At 40.6% G+C, this 25,857-nt stretch overlaps 5 protein-coding genes and 1 non-coding gene across 7 annotated transcripts; 4 read left to right on the top strand and 2 right to left on the bottom strand.

Moving 5' to 3' along the window:
• The first annotated feature begins 378 nt into the window (after positions 1 to 378).
• On the top strand, positions 379 to 541 carry LOC116726546 (U1 spliceosomal RNA). The gene has a single exon (XR_004340619.1). It is a non-coding gene; the product is annotated as a U1 spliceosomal RNA (small nuclear RNA).
• A 215-nt stretch (positions 542 to 756) lies between these two features.
• cpt2 (carnitine palmitoyltransferase 2) lies at positions 757 to 6,832 on the top strand. Of its 2 annotated transcripts, none has more exons than XM_032572743.1 (6): positions 757 to 847; positions 1,359 to 1,548; positions 3,603 to 3,683; positions 3,769 to 3,875; positions 3,941 to 5,245; positions 6,172 to 6,832. In XM_032572743.1, exons 1-6 carry the CDS (start codon positions 772 to 774, stop codon positions 6,498 to 6,500), a joined length of 2,088 nt encoding a protein of 695 aa, XP_032428634.1. In that variant the 5' UTR covers positions 757 to 771; the 3' UTR covers positions 6,501 to 6,832. The 2 variants fall into 2 exon arrangements, with proteins under 2 accessions (XP_032428634.1, XP_032428635.1); XM_032572744.1 differs by lacking the exon at positions 757 to 847 and adding an exon at positions 988 to 1,071.
• A 672-nt stretch (positions 6,833 to 7,504) lies between these two features.
• magoh (mago homolog, exon junction complex subunit) lies at positions 7,505 to 9,375 on the bottom strand. The gene is made up of 5 exons (XM_032572745.1): positions 9,165 to 9,375; positions 8,782 to 8,840; positions 8,383 to 8,493; positions 7,822 to 7,904; positions 7,505 to 7,718 (listed from the first exon to the last, which is right to left on the bottom strand). Exons 1-5 carry the CDS (start codon positions 9,253 to 9,255, stop codon positions 7,619 to 7,621), a joined length of 444 nt encoding a protein of 147 aa, XP_032428636.1. The 5' UTR covers positions 9,256 to 9,375; the 3' UTR covers positions 7,505 to 7,618.
• Positions 9,376 to 10,649: 1,274 nt separating this feature from the next.
• aatf (apoptosis antagonizing transcription factor) lies at positions 10,650 to 12,917 on the top strand. Its single transcript, XM_032573043.1, has one exon. The coding sequence runs from the start codon at positions 10,711 to 10,713 to the stop codon at positions 12,331 to 12,333; it is 1,623 nt and encodes a 540-aa protein (XP_032428934.1). The 5' UTR covers positions 10,650 to 10,710; the 3' UTR covers positions 12,334 to 12,917.
• Positions 12,918 to 13,873: 956 nt separating this feature from the next.
• Positions 13,874 to 19,323, bottom strand: uck2a (uridine-cytidine kinase 2a). The gene is made up of 7 exons (XM_032573044.1): positions 19,151 to 19,323; positions 17,231 to 17,390; positions 17,007 to 17,103; positions 16,739 to 16,881; positions 15,533 to 15,630; positions 15,389 to 15,437; positions 13,874 to 14,971 (listed from the first exon to the last, which is right to left on the bottom strand). Exons 1-7 carry the CDS (start codon positions 19,250 to 19,252, stop codon positions 14,835 to 14,837), a joined length of 786 nt encoding a protein of 261 aa, XP_032428935.1. The 5' UTR covers positions 19,253 to 19,323; the 3' UTR covers positions 13,874 to 14,834.
• Positions 19,324 to 21,367: 2,044 nt separating this feature from the next.
• Positions 21,368 to 25,217, top strand: tmco1 (transmembrane and coiled-coil domains 1). Its single transcript, XM_032573091.1, has 7 exons — positions 21,368 to 21,570; positions 22,637 to 22,714; positions 22,811 to 22,870; positions 23,086 to 23,132; positions 23,240 to 23,307; positions 23,425 to 23,569; positions 24,812 to 25,217. Exons 1-7 carry the CDS (start codon positions 21,501 to 21,503, stop codon positions 24,908 to 24,910), a joined length of 567 nt encoding a protein of 188 aa, XP_032428982.1. The 5' UTR covers positions 21,368 to 21,500; the 3' UTR covers positions 24,911 to 25,217.
• Positions 25,218 to 25,857: the final 640 nt, after the last annotated feature.

Genomic DNA, 25,857 nt, shown 5'->3' with positions numbered 1-25,857 from the left:
AACGCTGTCAATCACTCATTCAGGTATGTCCTGCTAAATTTGCTAATAGAGAAATAACTTAGAGTTACAGTGAAACTGTTTATCCACGGCCATTCGTGGCTATGCTAACTAGCCTAGCATTCATGTCAGGCTATGCTAGCTGTAGCTTAAAGAAAGTTTCTTAAGTGAGAGCTTGAAAAGTATACAATTTAAAAATTTCTGAGTTTTTCTAAGTTTCTCATTTTGAGTTTTTTAAATATATTTATTATTTCTCTGAGTTTCTGATTGTGTTTATTTAAATATTAAATCCTAAAGTGACTCAGGGAATATTTTATTTCCCACCGTGAGTCAGAACCGGATGTGTGAAGTTGCTAATAGTCAGTCAGAGGAATGAACGGCATACTTACCTGGCAGGAGTGACTCCATGATCCTGTAGGTGGATCACCCAGGGTGAAGATCAGCCATTGCCCTGCAGCGATCTGACCTCTGTGAATTCTCCACATGGGAGAATCTCAACTGCGCAATTTATGGTAGTGGGGGACTGCGTTTGCGCTCTCCCCTGTTCTATTAATGTCAAATGATAAATTATGTGATAGTGTCTGAACCAATTTATACATGATATTAAAGACTGAAAAAATTGGTTTCGGTGTACTTCTAAATCTGCTCCTTAGTCGCATCTGCCAAAATTAATAGTAAATAATAAAGACTTTGTGGTATTCTGATTTAGTAATATAATTAGATTAGTTGTGCTACCACCCCCACGCCACTAGAGGCAGTAGCAGGGCCAAAAAGATGCGACTAAGGAGCAGATTTACTCTCTGTTTAGAGAAGTTCAAAAACATACTGAGAGTGAAAATCCTTCCTAAAGGTGAAGATATATCACATATTTTAAAAGAAAATAAAAACGGGAGACCCCGAATAATATAGGAAATAGCGTCCCCTTCCCTTCCAGAGTGCAATAGTCCCATTTCCAAATAAGCTATGAGACTGACAGTGGTCCGTCCCCTCCCCTTTCTGTGTGCTGCAGCGAGGTGTACTTGGATACCCCGGAAAGGTCCGCGACCAGAACAAATCACGTGACTTGTTGTACCGGTTAGACTTCCTGTTAATTCAATTCCTGTTTATTTATTTTGTTGTTTCATTAAATGAAAACCGTGTCATTTAATCGTTTTGAAATTATAATAAGTTATTTATGAAGCGCGCATTTTCAAACTTGTGTTCTTCTGAAGCCAAAGAGGCTAAGCTAAGGCAGCTTGCTACTGCTAGCCGCCGGTGTTAGCTGTGGTGTTTACCTGCTGACAGCGGTGACTTGGTAGCATTTTACCTTTGGCCATAGCACTAGACCTCCCTGTGAACGGTTTCTGTACTTTGATTGTTAGCTAACGTCATGGCCACCTTGCTGTCAGCACAATGCGCTGTCTGCCTGAGGAAACCTGGGAGTCAGCTTCATTTAAGAAGAGCCGCAGCGAGGATCTCAGCTCGGTGCTACAGCAGCAGGACGGCTTCTTCTGCGGACTATCTGCACCAAAGCGTCGTTCCATCCATGCATTACCAGAAGAGTTTGCCCAGGTAGGAAAACCAATGAAAAGAAGACTTTTGTTAAAGAGGAGGTCTGTAATTGATTTGTTCTAATGTTAGTCGGTACTACATTGAACCTTTCAGTGGATTTTTAATCAGGTTTTTCGAATAAAAGAAGGTTAAGGACGAATGTAGGTAAAAGGGTACGCTTGATTTCTGCTCGGCGACCACAAGGTGGCGGTAAAGAATACAAAATAACTAATACAAAATTAAATGTTTCACTTTTCAACTAACTCGAGTGATCAGATGTGATGCTGGCCACCTCATTAAGGCAGGGACACGAGGTCAGGGCATTTAATAAATCACATGTCACAAAAATTAAAAACAAACAATATGACAGAGCACATAAACCCTTATGAACTCAATATGTAAACATATAAACATAACAACCCTAGGTTACTTGCTGAACTAATTAAACTGCCATAAATTACATTTACTGTAAACTACTAATTGGAACAAATATTACAACCACATGTTGGAACTTGTATTTAATTCGAAATACTTTTTTTTATTTTAAAGCTAAACGTGTATCGCATGTCATCTTGTTAATTCCAATGTTTTCCATTCATCCATTCAGAGAGAGAGAGACCTAGGATTACAATAGAATAAAGAAACAAGTCTTATTTAATCTGGCATTGTTTGTCATTAGGCATGCTGGTACGAAGGTACACCTAGCAAAACTGTGAAAATTTACCATCACACAATTTAAAGTCATTTTAAGGAGAAACTAGAAATCGTTGTGTTGTATGTAACCAGAGTTTTCTCTGACTGGATGGTGCATAAAGTAATGCTGGACTGCACACTGCCGGTCAGTTTTCTTAATGAACACGACCACTTTGTATTTTTCCCTCTGCTTATAAAGACAGATTTGGCTATTTAGAGATGCAGATTTGGCTGCAAAATACATGGTCACTAAAAGAAACTAAAGGAGCACTAAAAGGTCGCAAATGTCTGGAAATTGTCTACTGTGACGTTTTACTCTGTCATGAAAGACGGTTACATCTGCATGTGCACAGATAACACTAACCACTCCTATGTTACCAATTTAGTAAATGTTGCTATATTTAGCAACTTTTCTGACAAAAAATGGTATCGGCCAAAATCAGAATTGCCATATCAGGCTTATTAAAACTGGTGCACTGATATAAAAATTTGGGGCAATATCAATGTCTTATATTAATATTGCTGTAATGGCCAATAATCGATATTTACCAACGTTATATTTCATTACTCATTTGACCCCTTGGAAAAAAACGACCACACCACTGACTTAACCACTACCTCTCTGCTTCAGTTAAACTCCCCACAATCGTGCGCTGCATCACTGTCTCTGTCACATGACCAATCTCCTCCCTTCCCCCTCGAGAAACAAACAACAACTATATTGATTGCTAATATTGGCCCAGGCCAGTTTTATTGTCGGACAAATTCATGTATGTCACAAAACTGACTAATAATAACCAAAACTGATGGTAGTGCCGATATATTATCAATCTTTACTTTTTAAAGATTGATAATCAGCCAGAAGACTGCAATCATTGTTGCAGTTATCAAACGATGATAGTCCCATAACTGACCAGGCAGTCTTTTAGCTGCACAGGATGTCCACATGAACCATAATGTGAGATACGTTGGATCTACAAGCCTTCTATGGAACCAGTGTATTGTCGTCCCACAGATCAGTAATCAGTATGATTTGATGCTTTCTGGAGGATATAAACGTCATGTGCTCTGATACAAATATAAACAAGACTATTCAGCCTATTCTCACCAGCAGATCCTAAGGTCAGGCTCTGAGAAGGTATTGGGCAAAGCTCATTTCCACATCTATGATCACAACAGCAGAAGTTTTAGAACATCGTGGTAACTTGAAGACTACAACTCCAGTGAAAGCAGACCACATTTCCAAATGTAAAACCTTTGCCATAATGCTTGAAATGTGGTGGAACCTGAAATGCAGGAAAGTCAAACCTTTTGCTATTATTCAACTAACAGGCATAGCATTATCCACTCATTAAGGTTTGTTGGTCCCCTTGCCCTTGTAGACTCCCTGTACCCAAGCTGGAGGACACCATCAGGAGGTATTTAGCTGCCCAGAAACCTTTGCTGGACAATGACCAGTTCGCGTAAGTTACTAATGAGATTATCAATGCATTTTATAATTTGATGCTTGAAACTGAACATGTCGCCATCTTCATCTTTTGTCTTCAGAACAACGGAGAAAATTGCTCAGGATTTCCAGAACGGAGTGGGAAAACAGCTCCACGAGGAACTGGTGGCTCAGGACAAGGCCAATAAGCACACAAGCTACATCTCAGGTGGGCGCGTTACCCTTCAGTGGCTTCACAGATGACAACAGGATCTAATGAGTCTGTTTTATCAGGTCCCTGGTTCGACATGTATCTGTCTGCGCGTGACTCTGTGGTGCTGAACTTCAACCCCTTCATGTCCTTCAATCCTGATCCCAAGGCGGGGTACAACGAGCAGCTGGTGCGGTCAACTAACATGGTGTGCTCGGCCGTGCGCTTTATGAAGACGCTGCGAGCGGGTCTACTGGAGCCGGAGGTTTTCCACCTCAACCCGGCCAAGAGTGACACGGACAGCTTCAAAAACTTCATCCGCTGGGTACCGTCTTCCCTGTCCTGGTACGGAGCCTACATGGTGAACGCCTACCCTCTAGACATGTCTCAGTACTACCGCCTCTTCAACTCAACGCGCATCCCGAAACGCGGTCGGGACGAGCTCCTCACCGATGACAAGGGCAGACATCTGCTAGTCATGCGAAAAGGCAACATGTATGTATTCGACGTTGTGGACAGAGACGGGAATTTGGTGAAGCCGGCAGAGATCCATTCCCACTTGAAGTACATTTTGTCTGACTCGACACCGGCGCCCTCCTTGCCTCTGGGCATCCTGACCAGTGAGAACAGGGATGTTTGGGTGGGGCTAAGGGAGAAGCTGGTAGCTACTGGAAACGCAGAGGCGTTGGGGCTAGTCGACAGCGCCCTCTTCTGTCTCTGCCTGGATGAAGAGAGCATGCGGGACCACATTCACATATCCCACAACATGCTGCACGGCGACGGCTGCAACCGCTGGTATGACAAGTCCTTCAGCATCATCATAGCCAAGGACGGTCAGGCGGCTATTAACTTTGAGCACTCTTGGGGCGACGGAGTAGCCGTTCTCCGCTTTCAGAACGAGGTGTTCAAAGACACGACCGAGAAGCCGCTGGTGCACCCAGACTCTGCCCCGGCAGCCGTGGACTCGGCCTCCGCTGTCCGCAGATTGCAGTTCCACTTGGACAGAGAGCTGGAGAGCGGTATCAAGAAAGCCAAAGAGAACTTTGACTCGGCCGTATCGAAGCTTACCATTGCCGCCATCGAGTTCAAGAAAGGCGGGAAGGAGCAGCTGAAGAAGAGCAAGCTGAGTCCAGACGCCGTAGCCCAGCTGTCTTTTCAGATGGCCTTCCTGAGGCAGTACGGCCAGACGGTGGCCACATACGAGTCCTGCAGCACTGCAGCATTTAAGCACGGCCGCACAGAGACCATCCGACCGGCCACCGTCCACACCAAACGCTGCTCACACGCCTTTGTTCGTGAACCCGGCAAGCACAGCGTGGAGGAGCTGCGGGCGATGCTCAATGAATGCTCCAAATACCACGGCCAGCTCACCAAGGAGGCAGCTATGGGTGTGTAAACCTTTCTATTCCTATATATATATATATACAGCCATATTGTTCTGCACTTTGCACTGTCACATTATCTGTACTTTGCCATAATTGGACCTGCTGCTACTTCTTTGGTGTGGTTGAGTGCCTTTAGTTAATTTAGTTGTATATATTGTTATTATTATTATTGTGTGTTTGCTTATTTATACTGTATATATTTGACCTTTTGCACGGGAGCTGCAATGGAAATTTCGTTGAATTCTGTTCAATGACAATAAATGCTATCTATTCTATTCTATTCTATTCTATTCTATTCTATATATATATATATATAATATATGTTGTTTCATATCGATATCAGTTCAACAAGTAAAACTGGGCCGATATGGTGGTTTGTGTTTGTAGAGAGGGAGGGGGCGGGGCATGTGATGTTAGGATTGGGAGATGTTTAACTGAAGCAGTGTCAGCGGTGTGGTTGGTTTTTTCACCGTAGAGAAAGGGTAGAGAAATATATATGATATTGGTTTCAGCCATAACAGCAAAGATGATATTGGATATCGATATTGGGCAAAGTTTTTATATCAACGTTATCAATAAAACCACAACACTTTATTTCTGAAACACCTTAAAAGCAGCAATCCTGATAAAGAGCAGACCACATAAAACATACAATTAGAAAGACATAAAATGTTCATTTCAAAAGACAACCCACTGATTGAAGCTACTCTATGTCATTATATAATATTACTGAAATAATTAAAACTCTTAACTCAGGTTAACCTGTAAGCCAAATTGATTTCAGATCAATCAACTTGACTAGTGGGTTTGACTTCACATTCTAACCTGGAAATGACTGACTTCATGTCTTTGAGTGTCCTGAAAAGCGCTATGCAAGTCTAATGCATATGTGGAAGTCATGCAATATTTTTCTTCTTCTGTCTGAGCAGGTCAAGGGTTCGACCGCCACCTGTTTGCTCTGCGTTACCTTGCCAACTCTAAGGGTCAATCTCTGCCCAGCCTGTACACCGACCCAGCCTACGGCGCCATAAACCACAACATCCTGTCCACCAGCACGCTCACCAGCCCCGCCGTCAGCCTCGGGGGTTTCGCTCCGGTGGTGCCCGACGGGTTCGGCGTCGGTTACGGTGTCCATGACAACTGGATCGGCTGCAACGTGTCCGCCTATCCTTCTCGCAACGTCCACGAGTTTCTCCAGTGCGTCCACAAGTCTTTGGAGGACATCTTCAGTGTTGTGGAAGGGAAACCTTTGAGTTAAAAGATGACGGTGTGCCTGATCACCACAAATAATCTTTTTGTCTTTCAGTGTAGCTAATTCCATCCGTTAACATTCAAGGAAAAATTTACTTGTATTACCAGGATTTTTAGGAGGCAAATGAAGAAATGAAATTAAAACTGCTGACATGTTGGGAAGAAACTACAGAGCAACAGGCAGCTGCAGAGCCGTCCTCTGGAAGAAGCTGTGCCTTACTGAAATGTGAACAGAAAACAGAACTAATATTTACTGTAATTCACATGATTTAACTGTCTTTGTTTCATAATACAGCTTTATTGTGATTGTCTTTTGGAATAAAATTTAAATATCTTGGATTCCATCTCATTAATTCAAAATTCCACAATTTTCTGGACTTAAATTTCTAGATTTTTTTTTTATTCTGGATATTTGAGTACAAGAGATTAATCTTTAACAGCATGTCTAGTAAATGGTTTCTAAAAACTTTAGTGAAACTAGTGAATTTTACTTTTTTCCCCCTCAGGACTTAAATATTTCACCTGTTTCAATATCTGTCACCTCTTGTAAATAAATACTGAAATTTGGTCTTCCTCTACAAAATGCAGATATAAACTATATTTAAAAAAGGACAGTGTACAGCTTAAACATGTCTCCATTTGAAGCACTGTACCAGATTACAACTTAAGCTAATTCACATCTGCAGTCATTTGACAGATTAGAAACATCAATATACGATAAAATTAAACAGAAAATCCAACTCTACAAGTTACTTTCTAGTAAATGTTCAGTTTGTGAAACATTGGTACATTTACTTTATTGAGGAATAAAACTAGAAAAAATACAAGCTTTAGTTCTAACTTTAGCATTTTATCCAAACTCCTGTCCTAAATTAATTCAATATTTCTCAAATATTTTGTATTAACCATGATTTACTATAATTTAAACCAGTCAAATCACCAGTAGTAGCATTTCTGATAATCAGATGCTCGGTGCACATCTTTGGCATCTGACGAATCAAAAGGACACCATTTCCATTTTCATTGTTTATTCAAAATAAAAACTTCCACCAAAAGCAAATGTACAAAAGCGGTTGTTCAACAAAAACATCAGTTAACGTAACTAAAATCTTCCAATTGGACATTCTAGATGGGCTTGATTTTGAAGTGGAGCCCAATCAGACTGAAGACGAGACATTTCAGATCCTGGACCAGGTAGTAAAACACACGGAGTCCTTCAGGATCCCTGAAATGAAGCAGAACAGTTCAAGTTCAGCTCCTTCTGACAGTAACACATGTGAACAGTAACACATGTGAACAGTAACGCACTGTTTTCAAGTGGAACTCACTTTGACTGGTTGACATCAATCAAAGAGCCAATTTTGGAAGTTGTAAATGAAATGTGCTCGTCTCCAATGACGATCTCCAACTCCTGAAAACAAACACAATCGCAGGTTAAAGACACGTCCAGACATAATAAAAGCAATTTTTCAAACACCTGATCGGTTTTATAAAATAATTATAAAGGAACAATTAAAATAGACTAACCTTAAATTACTTATTTAATTTTAAACAATTATCAAAGAGTAAGAATGAAAATAAGCAAGTAATGGAAAATCCTAACATTTTCAAACATGTTATATGATCTATTCAAAATTAAAAATAAATAAAAAAGACAATCTGAACACCCAAAGCAGTACCTATGAAATTTTGACATTTTATGAAATATTTCATCTAAAACTATAAACACTCAACAGACTCTGAAGAAGCGCATATAAGATCACATTATAACCTGCGCGACTAAGTCAGATCTCGCTCAAATAAGATTTCAGAGTTGTTAAAATATTTATTAAATAAAAAGCTTTTGGTCTGATGTGGATCAAAGTGGGGAGGATCACATCCTTACTAACCTGTCTTCCAACCCTGTCAGGAGGCGGCCACAGTGCATCATCTTCCTTGGTGATTTCGCTGTCATCAATGACGCGTTTCAGCTCCTCCATCACACTTTTGTGTACATATGCCTGGTTGGTGGAGAGGAGAAACACAGTAATGTATCGTAACGGTGTAATTCATTCAAATAGGAAGCTGATCTCACCTCATCTCATACACATTTCATATCTACCTAATCATATCACTTCATGGATGGAAAACAAAAACACTTCATCAATAAAATATATGGCCAATAATTATTCTGTCGTAGATGTTTGTTCCAAAAGGAGCATAACAACATCACAGACCCTATGAGACGTTATTCACGCTGGAGGCAGTTTTACGTCAAAAATAATCAGCAGAAATTGACCGTAACTTACCTCTTTCCTGATCATGACGTCATTCTTGTAGTTGCTGTTGTTTGCGTACCTCAGCTTACCTTTAAGAGAAGATTTCCATTAAAATAACATACAATGAATGAGCTACACATGAGGAGGAGCCACGAAACTAAACGCCACATGGCTTATACGCCCTAAAATCAAAATAGTTTATTACTGATTTCATTTTAAATTTGCACAGAGTCAGTACAGCACCCTAAATGCCGATTAGTAGGGTTTGTGGTCATATGTTGATCTACAGAATCAATCTTGCACTCTCGGCTTGCTGTGGATCCGCTGCGGCCTGCTAAAACCCTGCTGCTAACAATGTTAGCTTCACCGGAGGAAACTATAGCCCTCAGTTTTTACCGCCAAACAACACTCACCGTCAGGTCTAAATTCAAATTCCAGGAACTCATGTCCAAACTTCCCCTTGTGTCCCACATAATACCTCAAATAAAAGTCACTTGTTGACATATTTGTACCCTAAATTATGCTATTTATGGTAAAGATCCAGGAACAAAACGAGCTAGCAAGTGTAGCTCGCACCCGCAAGCTTCGACGACAAAGTACACATGCGCAGTGTAGACATTTCTAAGGTGCATTTGGACTCCGGAGTTTTGCCTTGAAGGGGATTCCCAATGTATAATCTTAGTAAGGTTGTATTTAAATTAACTATATATATAGTCTAAACCAGAAGTACGTATGCTATATAAAAAGACACATACTAGAAGCTTCCAAAGACGTGATATTAAATGTCCCAAATTATTTAAAGACACAGTAATCTTACTGTATTTAAACTTTTGACTTTGACGAAAGTAATAAAAAAAAATTGCCTTAGAAAATCTCTGTTATTATTGTTGGCATTTGGCATTATTTGAAAAAAATAATTGTTAATAATAATTTACCTAAACCGGGATGAGTGAATTCTAATTTCACATCAGAAAGTGTGAAAGAATATATAGATAGATAGATAGATAGATAGATAGATAGATAGATAGATAGATAGATAGATAGATAGATAGATAGATAGATAGATAGATAGATAGATAGATAGATAGATAGATAGATAGATAGATAGATAGATAGATAGATAGATAGATAGATAGATAGATAGATAGATAGATAGATGTTTCTTATTTATTATTATTATTTGGTCTCATCAGAACAAAACACATTCACTCACCCCTTAGGATTTTGGAAACTGAAAAAAAAAAGATCTGATTAATTGGGGCCTTTCTTTACATTTTTTGTGTAACTTTTAGCAGTGATTGGGCAGTGTTTCTAGAATATATTTAGCAGAAAAGTATCATAACTCTAAATTCCTGAGATCTGAATATTTCTAACAGAACACTTTGCTCCCAGACTGCAGGTTTACTGGTGGCTCCTGGAGGTTTCTAAAAGTAGAAAGATCTTATAGTTATCAGGTTCCTCACCAGTCTGCATTTAAGACTAAAACTTTCCTTTTTTGGTAAAATCCTTTACTATCTCTGTAGCTATAGGCTTAGACTGCATATTGACAACTCTGCTATATTCCCCTACTACTCTCCAAATTTGCAGTATTTGCAGTTATTGCAGATTTTAACTGTACGGTCCGTGTCTTCATAGAATTTACATCTGGTTTAGCTGTGGCACCTGGAGTCCTTCTGTCTTTCAGTCCTTAATCCTATATCTCTCCTAGACAACACTGAACTTTTATTATTATTATTATTATTATTATTATTATTATTATTATTATTATTATTATTATTAACTAAATAATGGGGGGAGAGGGCGGAGGCAGCCTCGAACTTGGGTCAAATGTTCCCTGAGAGACAAGTCGCAGGGTTTATTTACACATGCTTCTCGGTTTCGTCGCATGTTACCAACGTCAGACGCACCGTGATCTCATCCGGAGCCGCTCCGCACGTGCAAAAATATAAACTCTCCGTCATGGCGGGCTCGTTTTCCCAGGAGCTCGAGGACTTGTTGAATCCGTTGCCTAAGTTTGCGGATCCAGAGGACGACGCAGACGAAGCAACCAAAGCCCGTGTGGTCGAGAGATTCAGCGAGGACGACGAGGATGATCTTGGGGTCGCGGTCAGTTCTCTTCGGAAACGCAACTCCTCCTTGCTGCTGGACACGGACAGAAGGTATGCGGGGAAGCCAGTGTCCCGTAAAGAGCTGCTCATGGATATTGGAGAATCAGACAAGGAAGAGGATGATGAGAAGGTTGACACGGAGGAAGATGATGAAGAGGGTTCTATAGAGGAAGAGGAGGGTGATGACGATGATGATGATGAAGAGGATCTGGAATACTTGAGTAGATATTCAAAACTAGATGCAAAATTGACACCACAGGTAAAGGACTCTGACATCACTTTTCCTGAAGAAGTGGACTTTTATAAAATGACGGAGGGAATGGATGACCTGGGGATGAGTGAAGATGGTGAAGATGATGGCAGTGGTGAGGAGTCTGAAGGCTCTGAGGACGATGAGATGGAAGACGAGCAGGAAGGGGACGCTGTCCGCACGTTTTCTAAAGACAAACTGGACGAGGAGGTAGAGAAAGGCAGGGCAGTGAAGAGTCAGCTGGCTCTCTGGGACCAGCTGCTTGAGAGCCGGATCAAACTCCAGAAAGCCCTGGTGACTGCCAACCAGCTGCCTCAGCCGCCTGCGTTCCCAGAGTTCAAGAGGAGAGGTGGGCCTGAGTACGCCGGGGCTCTGAAGAACACCCACAAGGCCCTGAAGGCTCTCCAGAGGTCCCTGCTGGAGCTGCATGACCAGCTGCTGTACCAGAGCCCCGACACACGCCCCATCGCCGTGGGGAAGCCTCCAGCTGGGAGCGAGGATGACGAGGAGATAAACAGCGATGGCGATGGAGAGGAGCAGGAGAGGTCATCGGCGGATATTGGAGCGCCCAAAAGGAAGCTGGACATGGCGGAGTACCCCGAATTCATGGCCAAACGTTTTGCAGCTTTCGAGCCCTACCGCAACGCCACGCTGCAGAAGTGGCACGACAAAACCCGCCTGACCACGGGCAAGAGCAGCAAAGGTTTCGGAGCGTTTGACAGGAACATTCTGACCCAGGTGGAGCAGGTGCTGATGGACAAAGAGAGGCTGCTGCGGCGCACCCAGACCAGGCGCTCCGAGTACAGAGTCCTCGGCAAGAGAGAATCCTCTGCCGAGATCCTCGACAACATCCCGGAGGAGGAAGAGGTCGCCGAGCATCAGCCGAAGTTAAACACGCACCTGAAAGACCTGGACGAGGACGTATTCGACGACGACGACTTCTACCACCAGCTCCTGAGGGAGCTCATCGAGCGCAAGACGAGCGCCACGGATCCCAACGACCAGGTGGCCATGGGCAAGCAGTGGTTGGCCATCCAGAAGCTGCGCAGCAAGATCAAGAAGAAGGTGGACACCAAAGCTAGCAAGGGGCGCAAGGTGCGATTCCACATCCACAACAAGCTGGTGAACTTCATGGCTCCTGTGGACCACAGCTCCATGAGTGACGAGGCCCGCAGCGAACTGTACCGCGGCCTCTTCGGTCAGGACACCGCAGTCAGGGGATGAGTCATCAGGAAGGGGAGCGATGACCTGCAGGAACTTTTCAGACCTGGTGGACAGTTCTGGTGCTGTAGTTTGGTAGTGTTAACTGCTCAAAGGACAAGCTAAGTTCTTTATAGCATTTTAACCATTTAGGAAGACCTCAATGCACTCACCAACCAGCTAGAGACCAGAATCTGTTGATTTTCCCTTGGTCGACTAATATCTGAATATTTTGTTGCACCTTTTGTAGTTTATAAAAATCAGGCAAAGTTTACGGACATAAACTCTGATGCATCATCTGGAAATTCCTTCATGTTCTGTAAGAACCTGACTAGTTTTTTTCCCTTTTATATTCTACCGTCTCTAGAAAAAATCACAACATCGTCCTTCAAAGATACAGGCTTAGAAAATACCATATGTGTGCATCTCTAAAATGTCTCCTGAAACGTGGGAACTTATGTAATCTTTTGTTTCATATGATCTGCTAAAGATGTGATCACAGGTGAATTGTTTCAACATATTCAGCTCAAACTACACTTCCACTGTATTGACACAAATAAAAAACATGGCATAATCTATTTTCCAAATTAAAACAGAAAATCAACACACTTGAAATGTTTATTTTGATTATGGTAAAAATAAACACTTGAGTTTATTAAATGAGCAGTCTCTCTTTCTTGTTGTCAATAATATTCTACCTTTTTGCTGTTCTGCTCTTTACCCAGCTGATGTTAGATGGTTTATTTAGTCAGGCTACCTGCTCAGGTAGCTTCTTAAACATGCTGCTCACAGTTTACCAGCTAATGCTATAAAATATTTGGTTTTCCTGCTCCTTTTGATCTATGCTGATGAATAGATACTGCCCATAAAACTGTAAAGGGATTTCCTCTATTATCTGTTTAGTCTCATTAATTCAAACTAGACGTTCTGTTGATTTTTCAGTTAAATCACTGGAAAGCCAAGAAAACTGAAATATCAGAACTGATGCACGTTCTGGATATTTTTGGATACTTCTGTGATCTCATTCTGCACAATCTTTTAGTCTTTTATGGGCTTGTTCTAAAGCATCACGAAGTTAGTGTGAAACGACCATCTTGGAGAGAATTTGCGACTTGTGGTAAATTCTGTAAAAGATGACAGATGAGATGCAGATGTCATTTTTAAAAACCCGCAATTTGAAAGGTAATTGTACTTAAACACGTTCTGTATATCATAAACAGACGCATAAAAGAGAGACAATCTTGTAACTCCTACACACTCAAATAACCTTCAGCATATATTTCACTTTTATGCAAAAGTTAGAGGAAAAATAATGGAGAGGAAGTGTTGGTCTAAATCAGACTTTCCAGTTCAGACCTCAAAGAAGCCAGACATCTATTTCTGCCGGGAATATTTACCCCCATAAAGCATACAGCATTTCCTTTAGTTATTCCAACAAGATTTATAAAATAAAAAGAAAAGAGACTTGGAGTCAACCCATTTTCTGTACACTTCATAGTTTTTCAAGCAGCGTTTAAAGCATTCTCAGTAATGAAAATAACTTAATTTGACAGATTACTGCAACTTAGCCCAAGTGAGTTCGACTTTAATGTTTGTGAAAAAGTGAGAGCTTTAATAACAGGTGACATTTTACTCTCAGTTCAACAGTAAAACAAAATTTACCTGAATAGAAAGAACAGCAGAGTACCTGAGAAGATTAGAAAAAGTTCTATACAAAAAAGTATAAGAAAATGTACAGCAACTTTCCACATACTAAACTTAATGACTGTACCCGTTAGTGTACCTTTTAATAAAAATCAAAAAAATCATCCGTCTGCATCAGAATATGGAAGCAAATGAATTGCTCCAATTGTTTGTGAATGAGTCCAGATCATATTGAACTAAACATCTGCAGCTGGTTCATAAAGTAAAGACAAAAATCATCTGTGTTTCAGACACAATGGTCCTGGTTAAATCAGAGGACCTGAGGGGGAAACTGGTTCCTTTAACTTGTCTCAAAATTCATCTTAACAGACAAAGCAAAACAAATGCAACAATAAAACCAACTTATTTCAACTTTAACTTGCATATATGGACATATTTGTTTCCCAGAAAGGGTCAAGTGAAGAAAGACAACAATGAGAGACAAAAAAAAAACAAGTGTTTGCTCCAAACATCCGAGAAAACGATTTGAAAGAAGGAAATGTTCAGAGGACAATGTGTGGGTGAAAATGCGTTGCTGATATCAGAGAAGAGTAGGCAGACTGGTTGAGCAGATTAATATTTCTGATTTTACAACACATTCAAGTCTGTTTCTGTTGTAAAGGCAAGCAGCTCTGGTCCTGAATCAAACTGAAATTGGATCAAAAGTTCAAACCTAAAGGAGGAAACTGGAATCAGAAAAAAAAAGCTTGAATCAAATTCTCTATATATACAGATGTCTTTAGTCGGAGGAGAATCAGACCGCTGGAAGACGTTTCTAGTTTCTAACTGCTGATCGTCATCACTGAAGAAGAAGAGCACTTAGAGGCTGACTTGATTTCATGTCAGTGGGGCCGGCTGCTGGATTCCACGCCAGGCTGCTGCTTCAGAAACCCGTATCCATTGATCCACCCGTTGGGTCGTTTGGTCAGGCCGCCGTTCAGGATGTCCTGGATGTGCTGGACAATCAGGTTAATGGCAACTGTAGTCAGAGAAAAAGACAAGAGGCGCATGTCACTGAATGTCGCCACTAAAGTTTGCAGTTGAAACATGAGTGATTGAGAACAAGAGTTCAGGGCTATGAAAACTTTAGAAGGTACAGCCTTTCTTCACCAAAACGGTTGTTGTATGTGGAGAATAACAGGTGCACGTTGGTAAAATTCATTCAAACAGAAAGTTAGAAATCCTGTTGTCTTCACCTGTTGAGTTCCAGATGCCCTTTTTCTCAGCCCAGACAATGCTGTTTTGTCCCTAATCTTGATTCTTTAGCTCCCAGAGACAAAAAATGTGAACTCAGAGATAAACAGTAAACACAGCTGCATACCTCAAGATAACCCTGTTGAGTCTAGTGAAGAGTTACCAATCCAAGTTCTTGGTAAAACAGAGTCAAAGTACTCACCGGTGTTATCAACTCCTCTAGGAATTATCACATCAGCGTACTTCTTGGTCTGAACAGCAAGGGGAGAAACAGAGAGGAGAGGAAGGTTGTAGTCCATATCCATGGTCATAGAATGCAAACGGCAGGAGCAGAATACACACTCACTGGCAGGCAGAACTCCTCAAAAGCAGGCTTCACAAAGTTGATGTACTGGGCTAGAATGCTCTCCAGGTCCCTGCCACGTTCACTGATGTCCCTCAGCACTGAGAGACACACAGACAGAAGATTTCCCACAAAGCTACCTTTGGGAATACTTAGCTTGACAAAACATCCGGTGCAAAACACCAAAATGCCAATTTGAGGAATTGAATAAATCATTATAAATCCACACTACCGGTCATGGCTGTGCTTAAATAAACCTCTAGGCCTTGAAATTCTAAAAACAAAGGTAATTCTCCAGCAAAACATTAGCATAAATACAGTCTCTGTGAGTAACTACGTCCATCAACGTAGTTACTCAATACGTAACTACGTAGCAAGAGAAAAAAGATTTCTCTTGCAGACTGATGCAAAGCATTGTTCAATCCAGTGACCACTACCTATGCAACTTTTAAACTCCTAAACAGCTACAACATGACACAATGTGAGAATGTTCAAGGGATATAACTACATCTTGCAGGACACACTCCGGTTTGCATGTTAGAACTGTTACTTCTAATTAAACCTGGATCTGCTTTGTGTCTACAAACTTCAAAAACCAGAAGCACCCAAATATACGTACCAAGTGTTGTGTTTTCTGTTACAAACACTGGTAATGGTTCACAATTCCAGTGCTTCTAACCGTCTGGACAAGAAAGTCTTAGAGCAACACTTTTAATAAGAGACAAAGAAAAGAAACCTGCTTGGTTCTTGGAAGTTTGCTCCAAACTTCCAAGAACCAATTTGAAAGAAGGAAATGCCCAGAGGGCAATTCCTTCACCCACATGAAAACACATTTTCATGTGGGTGAAAACGCGTTACTGATGTCAGAGGAAGATAGGCAGACTGGTGGAGCAGAATACCATTTCTGATAATACAACACATTCAAAAGGTTATGGTAGCATAAGACCTTGCCAGATGCCATGCCAAACAGCTACAAACAGGAAACGGAGACATATTTGCAGCAACTGTATGATACACCTTCTTGAACCTAGACAAGAAGAGCTAAGGAAGTTCTGAAAGCAGACGCTGTTCAAATCAGCCAGGAAGTGTATTTTCTGGGATAAGGCCAGTGTGTCCTCTGCTTTCTAATTGTGGGGCCCCCCAAACATAACATAAACAGCCCAAGCACCTTTAGTTAAGCATCTTTTCACTTTAAGAACATGACAACACCTCTGCGCGACAGACGTGTGTCTGCGTCCGTATCCACAAACAGCTTCATTTGGAAAAGGTCTCGAATCTCCTGAGAGTAGAACATCAAGATGCCTTCAAACAGCACCACATCGGCAGGGTACACCGTGACCGTCTCTTCCTTCCTGATGGACAGACAGCAAACACAAAGCGAGGTAAAAATCAGGTAGATTTTTACCTTTACCCGAGTTCACACAACCTATAATTGTTCTTCAGAGTTGTAGGATTGTAAGGTCAAGAAAAGACTCACCTGGAATGGGAGACAAAGTCATAAACAGGAATATGGACAGTTTTTCCTTCCTTGATGTCCAACAGGGTCTCAATTATAAGATCATTGTCAAATGCATCTAGACCCAAAGAAAGAACAAAACAGTAAAAACATAACTTCTCAAACGCAGTTGAATGAGCCATCTCTTAGGGTAAAAAACGTTCAAATCTTTCCTTTTAATGAAGAGGTGAAGACCACTGCAATACCTGGGTGGTCAAAGTTGAACTGGCCCTTGAGTGCCTTGGCTTTGTGCTCTGGGGTCAGGACCTTGTAGAAGCTGTCCTGACTGAGGATGGCCACTTGGCGCTGGTGGTGGTCGATCTCGTTCTGGCCCAGTAGCTCCATGATTTTGTTGCACACCGATGACTGGCCAAACAAGAACATAAACACCAAGCAGAATTGTCAGAGTCACGGCCTGCATTCTGAGTTTTCGGTCATAGCCCACAGGGCGTAGGTGGTGATGCTGGTAGGAGTTCATCCTGTAACCTGTGGATTGCCGGTTCAAAGCCCTGCACAGTCTGTCTCAGTCGTTGTCTACTTGGTCAAGACACTTCACCTGCTGATGGTGGTCAGAGGCTCCGGTAGTGCTGGTGCTGGCATGGCAACCTCGCTTTTGTCAGACTGCTGTGACTACAATGTGCTTCCTTACCACCATCAGTGTGTGAATGACTGAAGGTAGTGTGATTGCTCTGGAGCCATTTACCAATTAGAGTATCGGTCCATACTATGTTGAAGTATGTCATGGAAACAGTTGACTGTTCTCAAATAATTCATGGTGTACAAAATTACTTCAGAACAGCCAGACTACCCCTTCCTAGGTTAAACTTCTACACACTGTTCCTCCCGTCACATAAAATTCCATCGGAGCTGGTCACAACATTTAAAAAAATATTTACTGATCTACATTTACTGATCTACAACAAGATATGTAGATCAGTAAATGGAGGCTAAGTGCCTTGCCAAAGGGCACATTGGCACAGGAGGACGCTGGAATCCAACCCACAACTTTCAGATTACAATACAACGAAGCTTCCCACTAACACACAATAGCCCTGTCTGTACTACACCCTCTCCTGTAATGATCATATGTTTTTAGTCAAGAATTATGAAACTTTACACATTAGTAGGTTATTAAAAACAACACTTTCTTTGATACCCTTAATGTCAACAAAGCTTTAAAACAATGTCAAATCTGGTAACATTGCAAGATGGGGAACAGGGGGAATAATAAACTTTTTGCCTATGTTTAGTGCATAAAATAGATTAATGTATCTTAACAAGCATTAAATTAATCCATAGTTGACATTGTTTGATATAAAATGGGACTTTAGCCGTCTTTGCAGCTCACAGACAAACACAATAAGAAGAAATACAGTTTAACCCCCATTTGGATAACATGGCTGGGAAAACAGGTGTTTCTGTGAACGGTTACTTTCACACAGTGGGGCATGACATCAGGAAACAGAAACCACCAACAACTGAATGCTCAGCCACAAATAAAGTTCTGCCGATTGAATCGACAACTTCAGCTTTTTGAGTGCATAGATAACAAGGCAATAAAATTAAATAAAATCCACAATATTTTTTTCCACAACATAGCCATGTACCAAAGCAGCTTTTTCTTTTCTATAGAAGAATGGACACTGAAAGACTTGTAAGCTTCAACATTCTGCAGACTTTGGGAATAAAGCTGATCAATGATATGAGGAGGAAGAACAGAAACAGTGCATGTAGATCCATGAAATACAAGAAGGAATACGTGATTCCATAATATACACTGCAACAAAATCCCTCTATTTTATTCTAACGTTACATATTTTACTCCCTGGAGAAATATGTTGTAGTTTATTCTGATTTGACTGAATCTGCAGCCTGTGCACAGCTGCTGCTGATAAACTGAAATCTGTTCATTCTCTCTTTGTTCATTTGTTTTTTTATATACATGCCCTGCAAATTACCCTTCTATGTTACTAATCAAGCAACACTCTTAAGGATGATGCAAAGGATAGAACAAATAATTAAGGGAAACAAGCAAACAAAACATAAGAATCGATCACAACGTCAGACACCTCAGACAGAGGAATTCAACAAAGAACATGTTCGGCTGTTGTGATGGAAATGCCAACCTTGCCGCTGGCCGTGCCGCCGGCCACACCGATCAGGAACGGTTGCCGGTGCCCGTCACGCTGGACCGGGTCACCCGGCTTTGTCTCGCTGTCTCTCGGCATGCTTCATCTGCCGGCCGATGCGGTCTGTGCATGCCGGTGTGTGCGCGCGCGCGCCTCCTATTTCATCACTGTGACTGTGAGGAGGAGGATAGTGACGTCAGAGCACAGGAAATGAGAGGGAGTACAATTCAGTTTATTTATATCGAGACACTTTACAACAACAACAAAACAAAAGTGCCTCGAGACGACTCCTAGTCAGGTCAATACATTCCAACTTGATCCTGTTATCAATAAGTTCAGTTTCATTTTCAAATTGGTTTGTTAAAATGTTTGTAGAAAACCCAGTAGACCGCACAGAGACATTGACTTTGAAGCAAACCCTCATATTGATAATAATGCATGTGGCGGCAGTTGAAAGGAAAACTTCCCTTTAACCGGAAGAAATCTCCAGCAGAACAAGGCTCAGTGTGAGGAGCAAAGATAAAGACTGCATCAAAAATAAGAGGAAACACATAAGCATTGATCAGCACTGATCCAGGAGTACGCTCAATGTCCATAATAATAATAATAAAGTTCAGTGTTGTCTAGGAGCGATATAGGATTAAGGACTGAAAGACAGAAGAACATAAGTTGTTGGTAGCAACAACCCTCCAGGTGCCGCAGCTAAACCAGATGTAAATTCTATGAAGACACGGACCGTACAGTTAAAATCTGCAATAACTGCAAATACTGCAAATTTGGAGAGTAGTAGGGGAATATAGCAGAGTTGTCAATATGCAGTCTAAGCCTATAGCTACAGAGATAGTAAAGGATTTTACCAAAAAAGGAAAGTTTTAGTCTTAAATGCAGACTGGTGAGGAGCCTGATAACTATAAGATCTTTCTACTTTTAGAAACCTCCAGGAGCCACCAGTAAACCTGCAGTCTGGGAGCAAAGTGTTCTGTTAGAAATATTCAGATCTCAGGAATTTAGAGTTATGATACTTTTCTGCTAAATATATTCTAGAAACACTGCCCAATCACTACTAAAAGTTACACAAATTTTTTTTAAAAAAAGACCCCAATTAATCAGTTCTTTTTTTTTTTCAGTTTCCAAAATCCTAAGGGGTGAGTGAATGTGTTTTGTTCTGATGAGACCAAATGTGAATATATATCCATCCATTTTCTGTATACCCTTGTCCCTAGTGGGGTTGGGAGGGGTGCTGGTGCATATTTCCAGCTAACATTCCGGGCAAGAGGCGGGGTACACCCTGGACAGGTTGCCAGTCTCTCGCAGGGCAACACAGAGACAGACAGAAATGACAAACAACCACGCACCCCCCCCCACACACACGCACACACACACGCAGTCACACCTAGGGAGAATTTAGAGCACAGGTGTCAAACTCCAGTCCTCAAGGGCAGGTGTCCTGCAGATTTTAGATGTGTCACAGGTACAAAACACTGGAATAACATGGCTTATTACCTCCTCCTTGTGTAGATCAGTTCTCCAGAGCCTTAATGACCTAATTATTCTATTCAGGTGTGGTGCAGCAGAGGCACATCTAAAAGTTGCAGGACACCGACCCTTGACGACTGGAGTTTGACGCCCCTAATTTAGAGAGACCAATTAACCTAACAGTCATGACCCAACAGTCAGCCGGAGTACCAGGAGAGAACTCAAGCATGCACAGGGAGAACATGCAAACTCCAAGTTTTCTCCTAGAAAGCTGAAGAGGTATTTTATCTTTCATCATCACAAAGGAATAGTTGCATTAATCATCAGACATGATAGGGTCTATCATGACAAAATAAGGTTTTTAAAGAGATTGAATTCAACTAAAATTCTTGACAAGGAGTGAGCAGTAACCCTGACTGAGAAGTCAGTTAGTTTGTCTCAAAACTAACGGACTTATGCCAAAACACAGCAATCAGTAACAACTGAGTGAAAGAAAAATCATTTTTAATCCTTCCTCAAAGTGCAGGGGACTGAAATGCTTGCCTCGCCTTTTAAATCATTATTTGTATATAAAAAATTAAATTTAAGAAATTCCCATTGTCTTTCCATTTCACAAATATGCACTGCTTTGTATTTATCTGTAACATAATATTACTAAAAATAGACAAGTTTTTAGCCGTAAAGGTTTTCTGTTTTGTGTTTGTGCGCGTGTTCGTAAGCGTGAATAAACCGGAAGTGTTTCTCAGCTGTATGACCTCTGTGTAATGCTGACAGAGCTCTATGAAGCTCAGTGGAGAGAAGGAGCCGCTCAGGGTTTAACTTGTGTCTGGCCTTTGTTCTGTGAAGCGGCTCCGTCAGCCGGAAAACCACCATGAGTACCATGTTTGCAGACACCATTCTGATCGTCTTTATTTCTGTCTGTACGGCGCTGTTAGCAGAAGGTGGGTGGAAATCCTCGTTAAGATAGCTGCCGTGTTTAACGGTGTTCAGAAACACGGCCGTGTACAAATATGTATTGTTCCTGTAAGATTCAGGGCGGAGAAAGTATATCAGCCTTGGTAGGACAAGTAATTTCTAATGTTTTCTGGACCTACAGTCAGTAATGAGGCTTGAATTTAAACTAGCCGACAAGGCTAATGGCTAACATCTTGTGGTTCCGGTTAGTATTTCAAAACAAAAGTCTCACAGAGCTTTAGCAAATATAACATTTTTAATGCGTCACCATATATTTGACTGTGTTGATAGTTTGTTAAATATGGCTTCTACTCATTCTTTAATGGTTTACCAATAAGTGCAGGCATGACTCCATTCATCTTTTGTTGAGTCCTTTCAGCTGCTTGACTCGCAAATCGGTTTTTCGTAGGATTTATGTGCACACAGCACACCCTGCTGGTTAAAGACGGATTAACAACCACATATTATAGTTCATATATTATAGATATTAACGACGGAATAGAATTCTTTATTTGCTCGATTGGAAATTATCCGTGCAAAGCTGAAAAGAGTGAGAATTAGAAGTAGGCAGATAGCCACAATAATAGGAGTGAGAGTTCTTGTTGTTTGGTCTTTGTTTGAAAGTAAAATAACAGGAACATGAGTTGAAAGAGATATGCTGAAAAGGACTCGAACCTGTGACGGGCGCGTCAAGGTATGAGCCTCCTTATGTGGGTCATGCGCCAGATACAGGACCAGTAGATGAAATTAAAATCTACAATAAATAAAACTGGAAAAAGTGGACATCAACATAATATGCGATGTTGATAATATGTGTATCAACATCAGAATAAAATGTAAATTATTTTTATATTTTGTGAAATAGCCAGAAATCTGTGCAAGACATCGATTAGTTATACATTGAGATCAGTTCAAAACACTAGACAAAGGCTTAGTGAACTAGAAGAAGCCTTATAAATATGTATGTGATAAAGTAGATATCTGCAGTGATCATTTATTTTAATAAAGAGGATACAGTTTATGACATTTGTACATATTCTGCTCTGTTGGCAGGGATCACCTGGGTCTTAGTATATCGAACTGAAAAGTACAAGAGGCTAAAGGCTGAGGTGGAAAAACAAAGCAAAAAGCGTAAGTGCTCCAGGACTGGTCGCCATTATCTGACGAGATTGGCATCTATAGATGGTTCTTTACTGCTGTTCTTTACTCTTGTTTTTCTGCTTTCAGTTGAAAAGAAAAAAGAAACCATCACAGAGTCTGCGGGACGCCAGCAGAAGAAGAAAATCGGTGAGAAGCCAATGAGTTGTCATGGGAACCACCTCACAAATGGCATTGATTTGCTGTAACTATCACTATGTTCCCATCACTTTCTACATGCAATTAAAGTGCTTTACATGATATAAAAAACTTAAGACACTGTACAACGCTCTGTGTGATTACATTATGTGATGGCGTGTACCAGAGCACTGTGCAGCTCTAAAATAAACTGTGTTCTGTTACAGAAAGACAGGAAGAGAAGCTGAAGAACAACAACAGAGACCTGTCCATGGTGAGGCCTGTGACAGCCAGCCTGTCCTTGTCTTATTGAATAATACTTCAACATGGATCCTGTAGTTTTAGTCGAATATTGTTTTTCATTGGTGTGTTTGTTCCTAGGTGCGCATGAAGTCCATGTTCGCAATTGGCTTCTGCTTCACAGCTTTGATGGGCATGTTCAACTCCATGTAAGCTCCACTTTTGATCAAAATGGAAGTGACTACTTGGAAATGAAACAATATAAAAGTTTTCTAATGAAGTGCAATAAACAAACTAAAACTTCTTGTTGTTTTTCTTGTTGGCAGTTTTGATGGAAGGGTTGTGGCCAAGCTGCCGTTTGTGCCGCTGTCCTACATTCAGGGGCTGTCGCACCGCAACCTACTGGGAGAAGACTACACTGACTGCTCCTTTATCTTCCTCTACATCCTCTGCACCATGTCCATCAGACAGGTAATTATTGTGTTTTAGATAATCCAGAAAAACTTTCTTACCTTTAAAGATATTTTGTTGCTTACTGAGTGGTTGTCATGGCACAAATTGATCCCGTGACTTTATGTCAGTGGACCAGCACGGGTAAAGGTGTGACAAACCAACACGAATCTCTATGGATGCTCCGATGTGAAAATCTGGCCCAATGTCCAATATTTATATTGCTTCAATATTTACAACACCCCACTGTTGCCAACTCTGTCGCTATATTTAGAGAAATTTCAAAAGAATAAAATTGGCATCGGCCAAAATCGTCTTTTTAAAGATTGTTGTTCAGCCAGAAAACTGTGACCAGTGCACCTCTAAATCGTGTTTCAAGACATAAAAGCCAAATATAAAAATGTTGGATCCAGAATGGGATTGGTCTCATTGTTAAAAGCGCTTAGTCATGATGACTGTGGATGAAGTGCAGCTATCAGCAGCAGACTGTCTGAAAACACCTGGATCAGTGACAGTGCTGCATCATCAAGGAGCTGGTGTGAGTTTAACAGAGTTCATCTCTACATCAGCCTCATACGTCCTTTGACCCCCATCGTCAAGTCAATGTTCATTCATTTCAACCTTTGACCCTGAATAAACCAGTGAAGTTATGACAGTGATAAGAAACTCCACTGCTTCTAAGCTTCAGTAACTCTCATCATGTATGTTTATTGTTAGTTTTGGGTCACTTGATGAGAATTTTGTTAACCACAGGAAAAGATTTGGCTTCCATTGGAAACTGCTTCTTAGTTCAAATAACAACTGACTTTTATTTTTGTAAAAGCATATATATAAAGACTAACCCAACGTTGAATGTTTTTGCAGAGTTTCTGAATATCAAATTAAAATAATTTAAAAGTTTGCCGATTTATTTACAGCTTAAAAGTAGTGAGAAATAAAAATGAACAGTTATAAAAAAGTATGCAGTTAGTTTATTTCTTTTGTTATATATTTCAATACATCATCAAACCTGACAGCTGTTCATCAGACATGAGTCCCAGATCAATTTAGTAAGTCAGAGGAATAAACTTATAGCCAAAATATGCAGTACTTACTGCTAAATATTTATTATGATGAATAATGTGAAATTAGACTTTTTTGTGGTTAAGTTAAATACTATAAATTCCACTATCTGGTCAATTAATCTGCCAAAAGTACCTGTGAAGAACCATCACTCTCTACCAGGTTGTGAAAAACTGATTTTTCTGTCTGTCCTCCTTCCAGAATATTCAGAAAATGCTCGGACTTGCCCCCTCCAGAGCCGCCACCAAGCAGGCAGGGGGGTTCCTGGGACCTCCGCCCCAAGCGGCCAAGTTTTCTTAATCGTCAAGTCACCATGGCGACCCCAACAGAGCATTGATGGAACTGTTTGTGCTGGAGCAAATGTCTTGCCTTTTGGAGCTACTATGTTGTTTGATTTCTTGTTGTGTTTTGTAATATTTAACTTAAAAGTAGAGGAGAAAATAGGAAAGTTCAGTTCACACCTTGTTCACCTCACAACACGGACCGGTCTGAGATTTTAATCATTTATTGACACAATGACATCTGAACGCCTTTCAGTATTATTGAATGTCATCATCTCTATTTTGAGTAAATTGCATATTAATAAAAGCTTTACGATTATATGTCATATTTCTCTGCTTTCTTTATGTTGCATTCTGTTTAGATGTGAATGATGAGGTAAATATGTCCAAAAACGTTTTTCAACTTTTATCTCATACTTTGGAATTTTCACAAAGAGTTATATCCAAAGAAAAATAATTCTACATTAGGACCAGTACGCTCCCCCTGAAATGAAATGATTTCTTTAAAACAACCATGGCAGAAAAAAATTTCTTAAATTTTCTTTATCACAGCAACTTGATAAAATGTATCAAGTTTCTTTATCAAGTTGATACAGAAAATCGTATCAGTTGTTGAAAGATAGTGCTGGTGAAGTTAAACACCAGCACTACTTCCATCTGTTCAGTGTTTTCCTTAACAGAACATAAAACACAACACAAACCCCACACACATTAGTTACACAAACATCATTCACCTTCCTACTATAATGTTTGTCCTGATATGCTGTGCTTGGTTATCAACTGTGTGTAATAATGGTTAAACATTTGTACTGTAGTCTCGTCTGTCAAAAGGGAATTGTTCTCAAAGTCATGTGTTTTATTTCATAATGCATCTAATTAGAAGCATATTTTCTGTTTTGCATTCATTTTTAAAAATGACAGTGTCTGAGTGTTTTTGCCTGAGGTTAGATTGAATTAATTAAAAAA

Source organism: Xiphophorus hellerii, chromosome 9 (assembly GCF_003331165.1).
Source record: "Xiphophorus hellerii strain 12219 chromosome 9, Xiphophorus_hellerii-4.1, whole genome shotgun sequence".
Taxonomy (NCBI): domain Eukaryota; kingdom Metazoa; phylum Chordata; class Actinopteri; order Cyprinodontiformes; family Poeciliidae; genus Xiphophorus; species Xiphophorus hellerii.
Note: the sequence above shows the minus strand (reverse complement) of the source record. Positions and strands in the feature narration are given on the sequence as shown.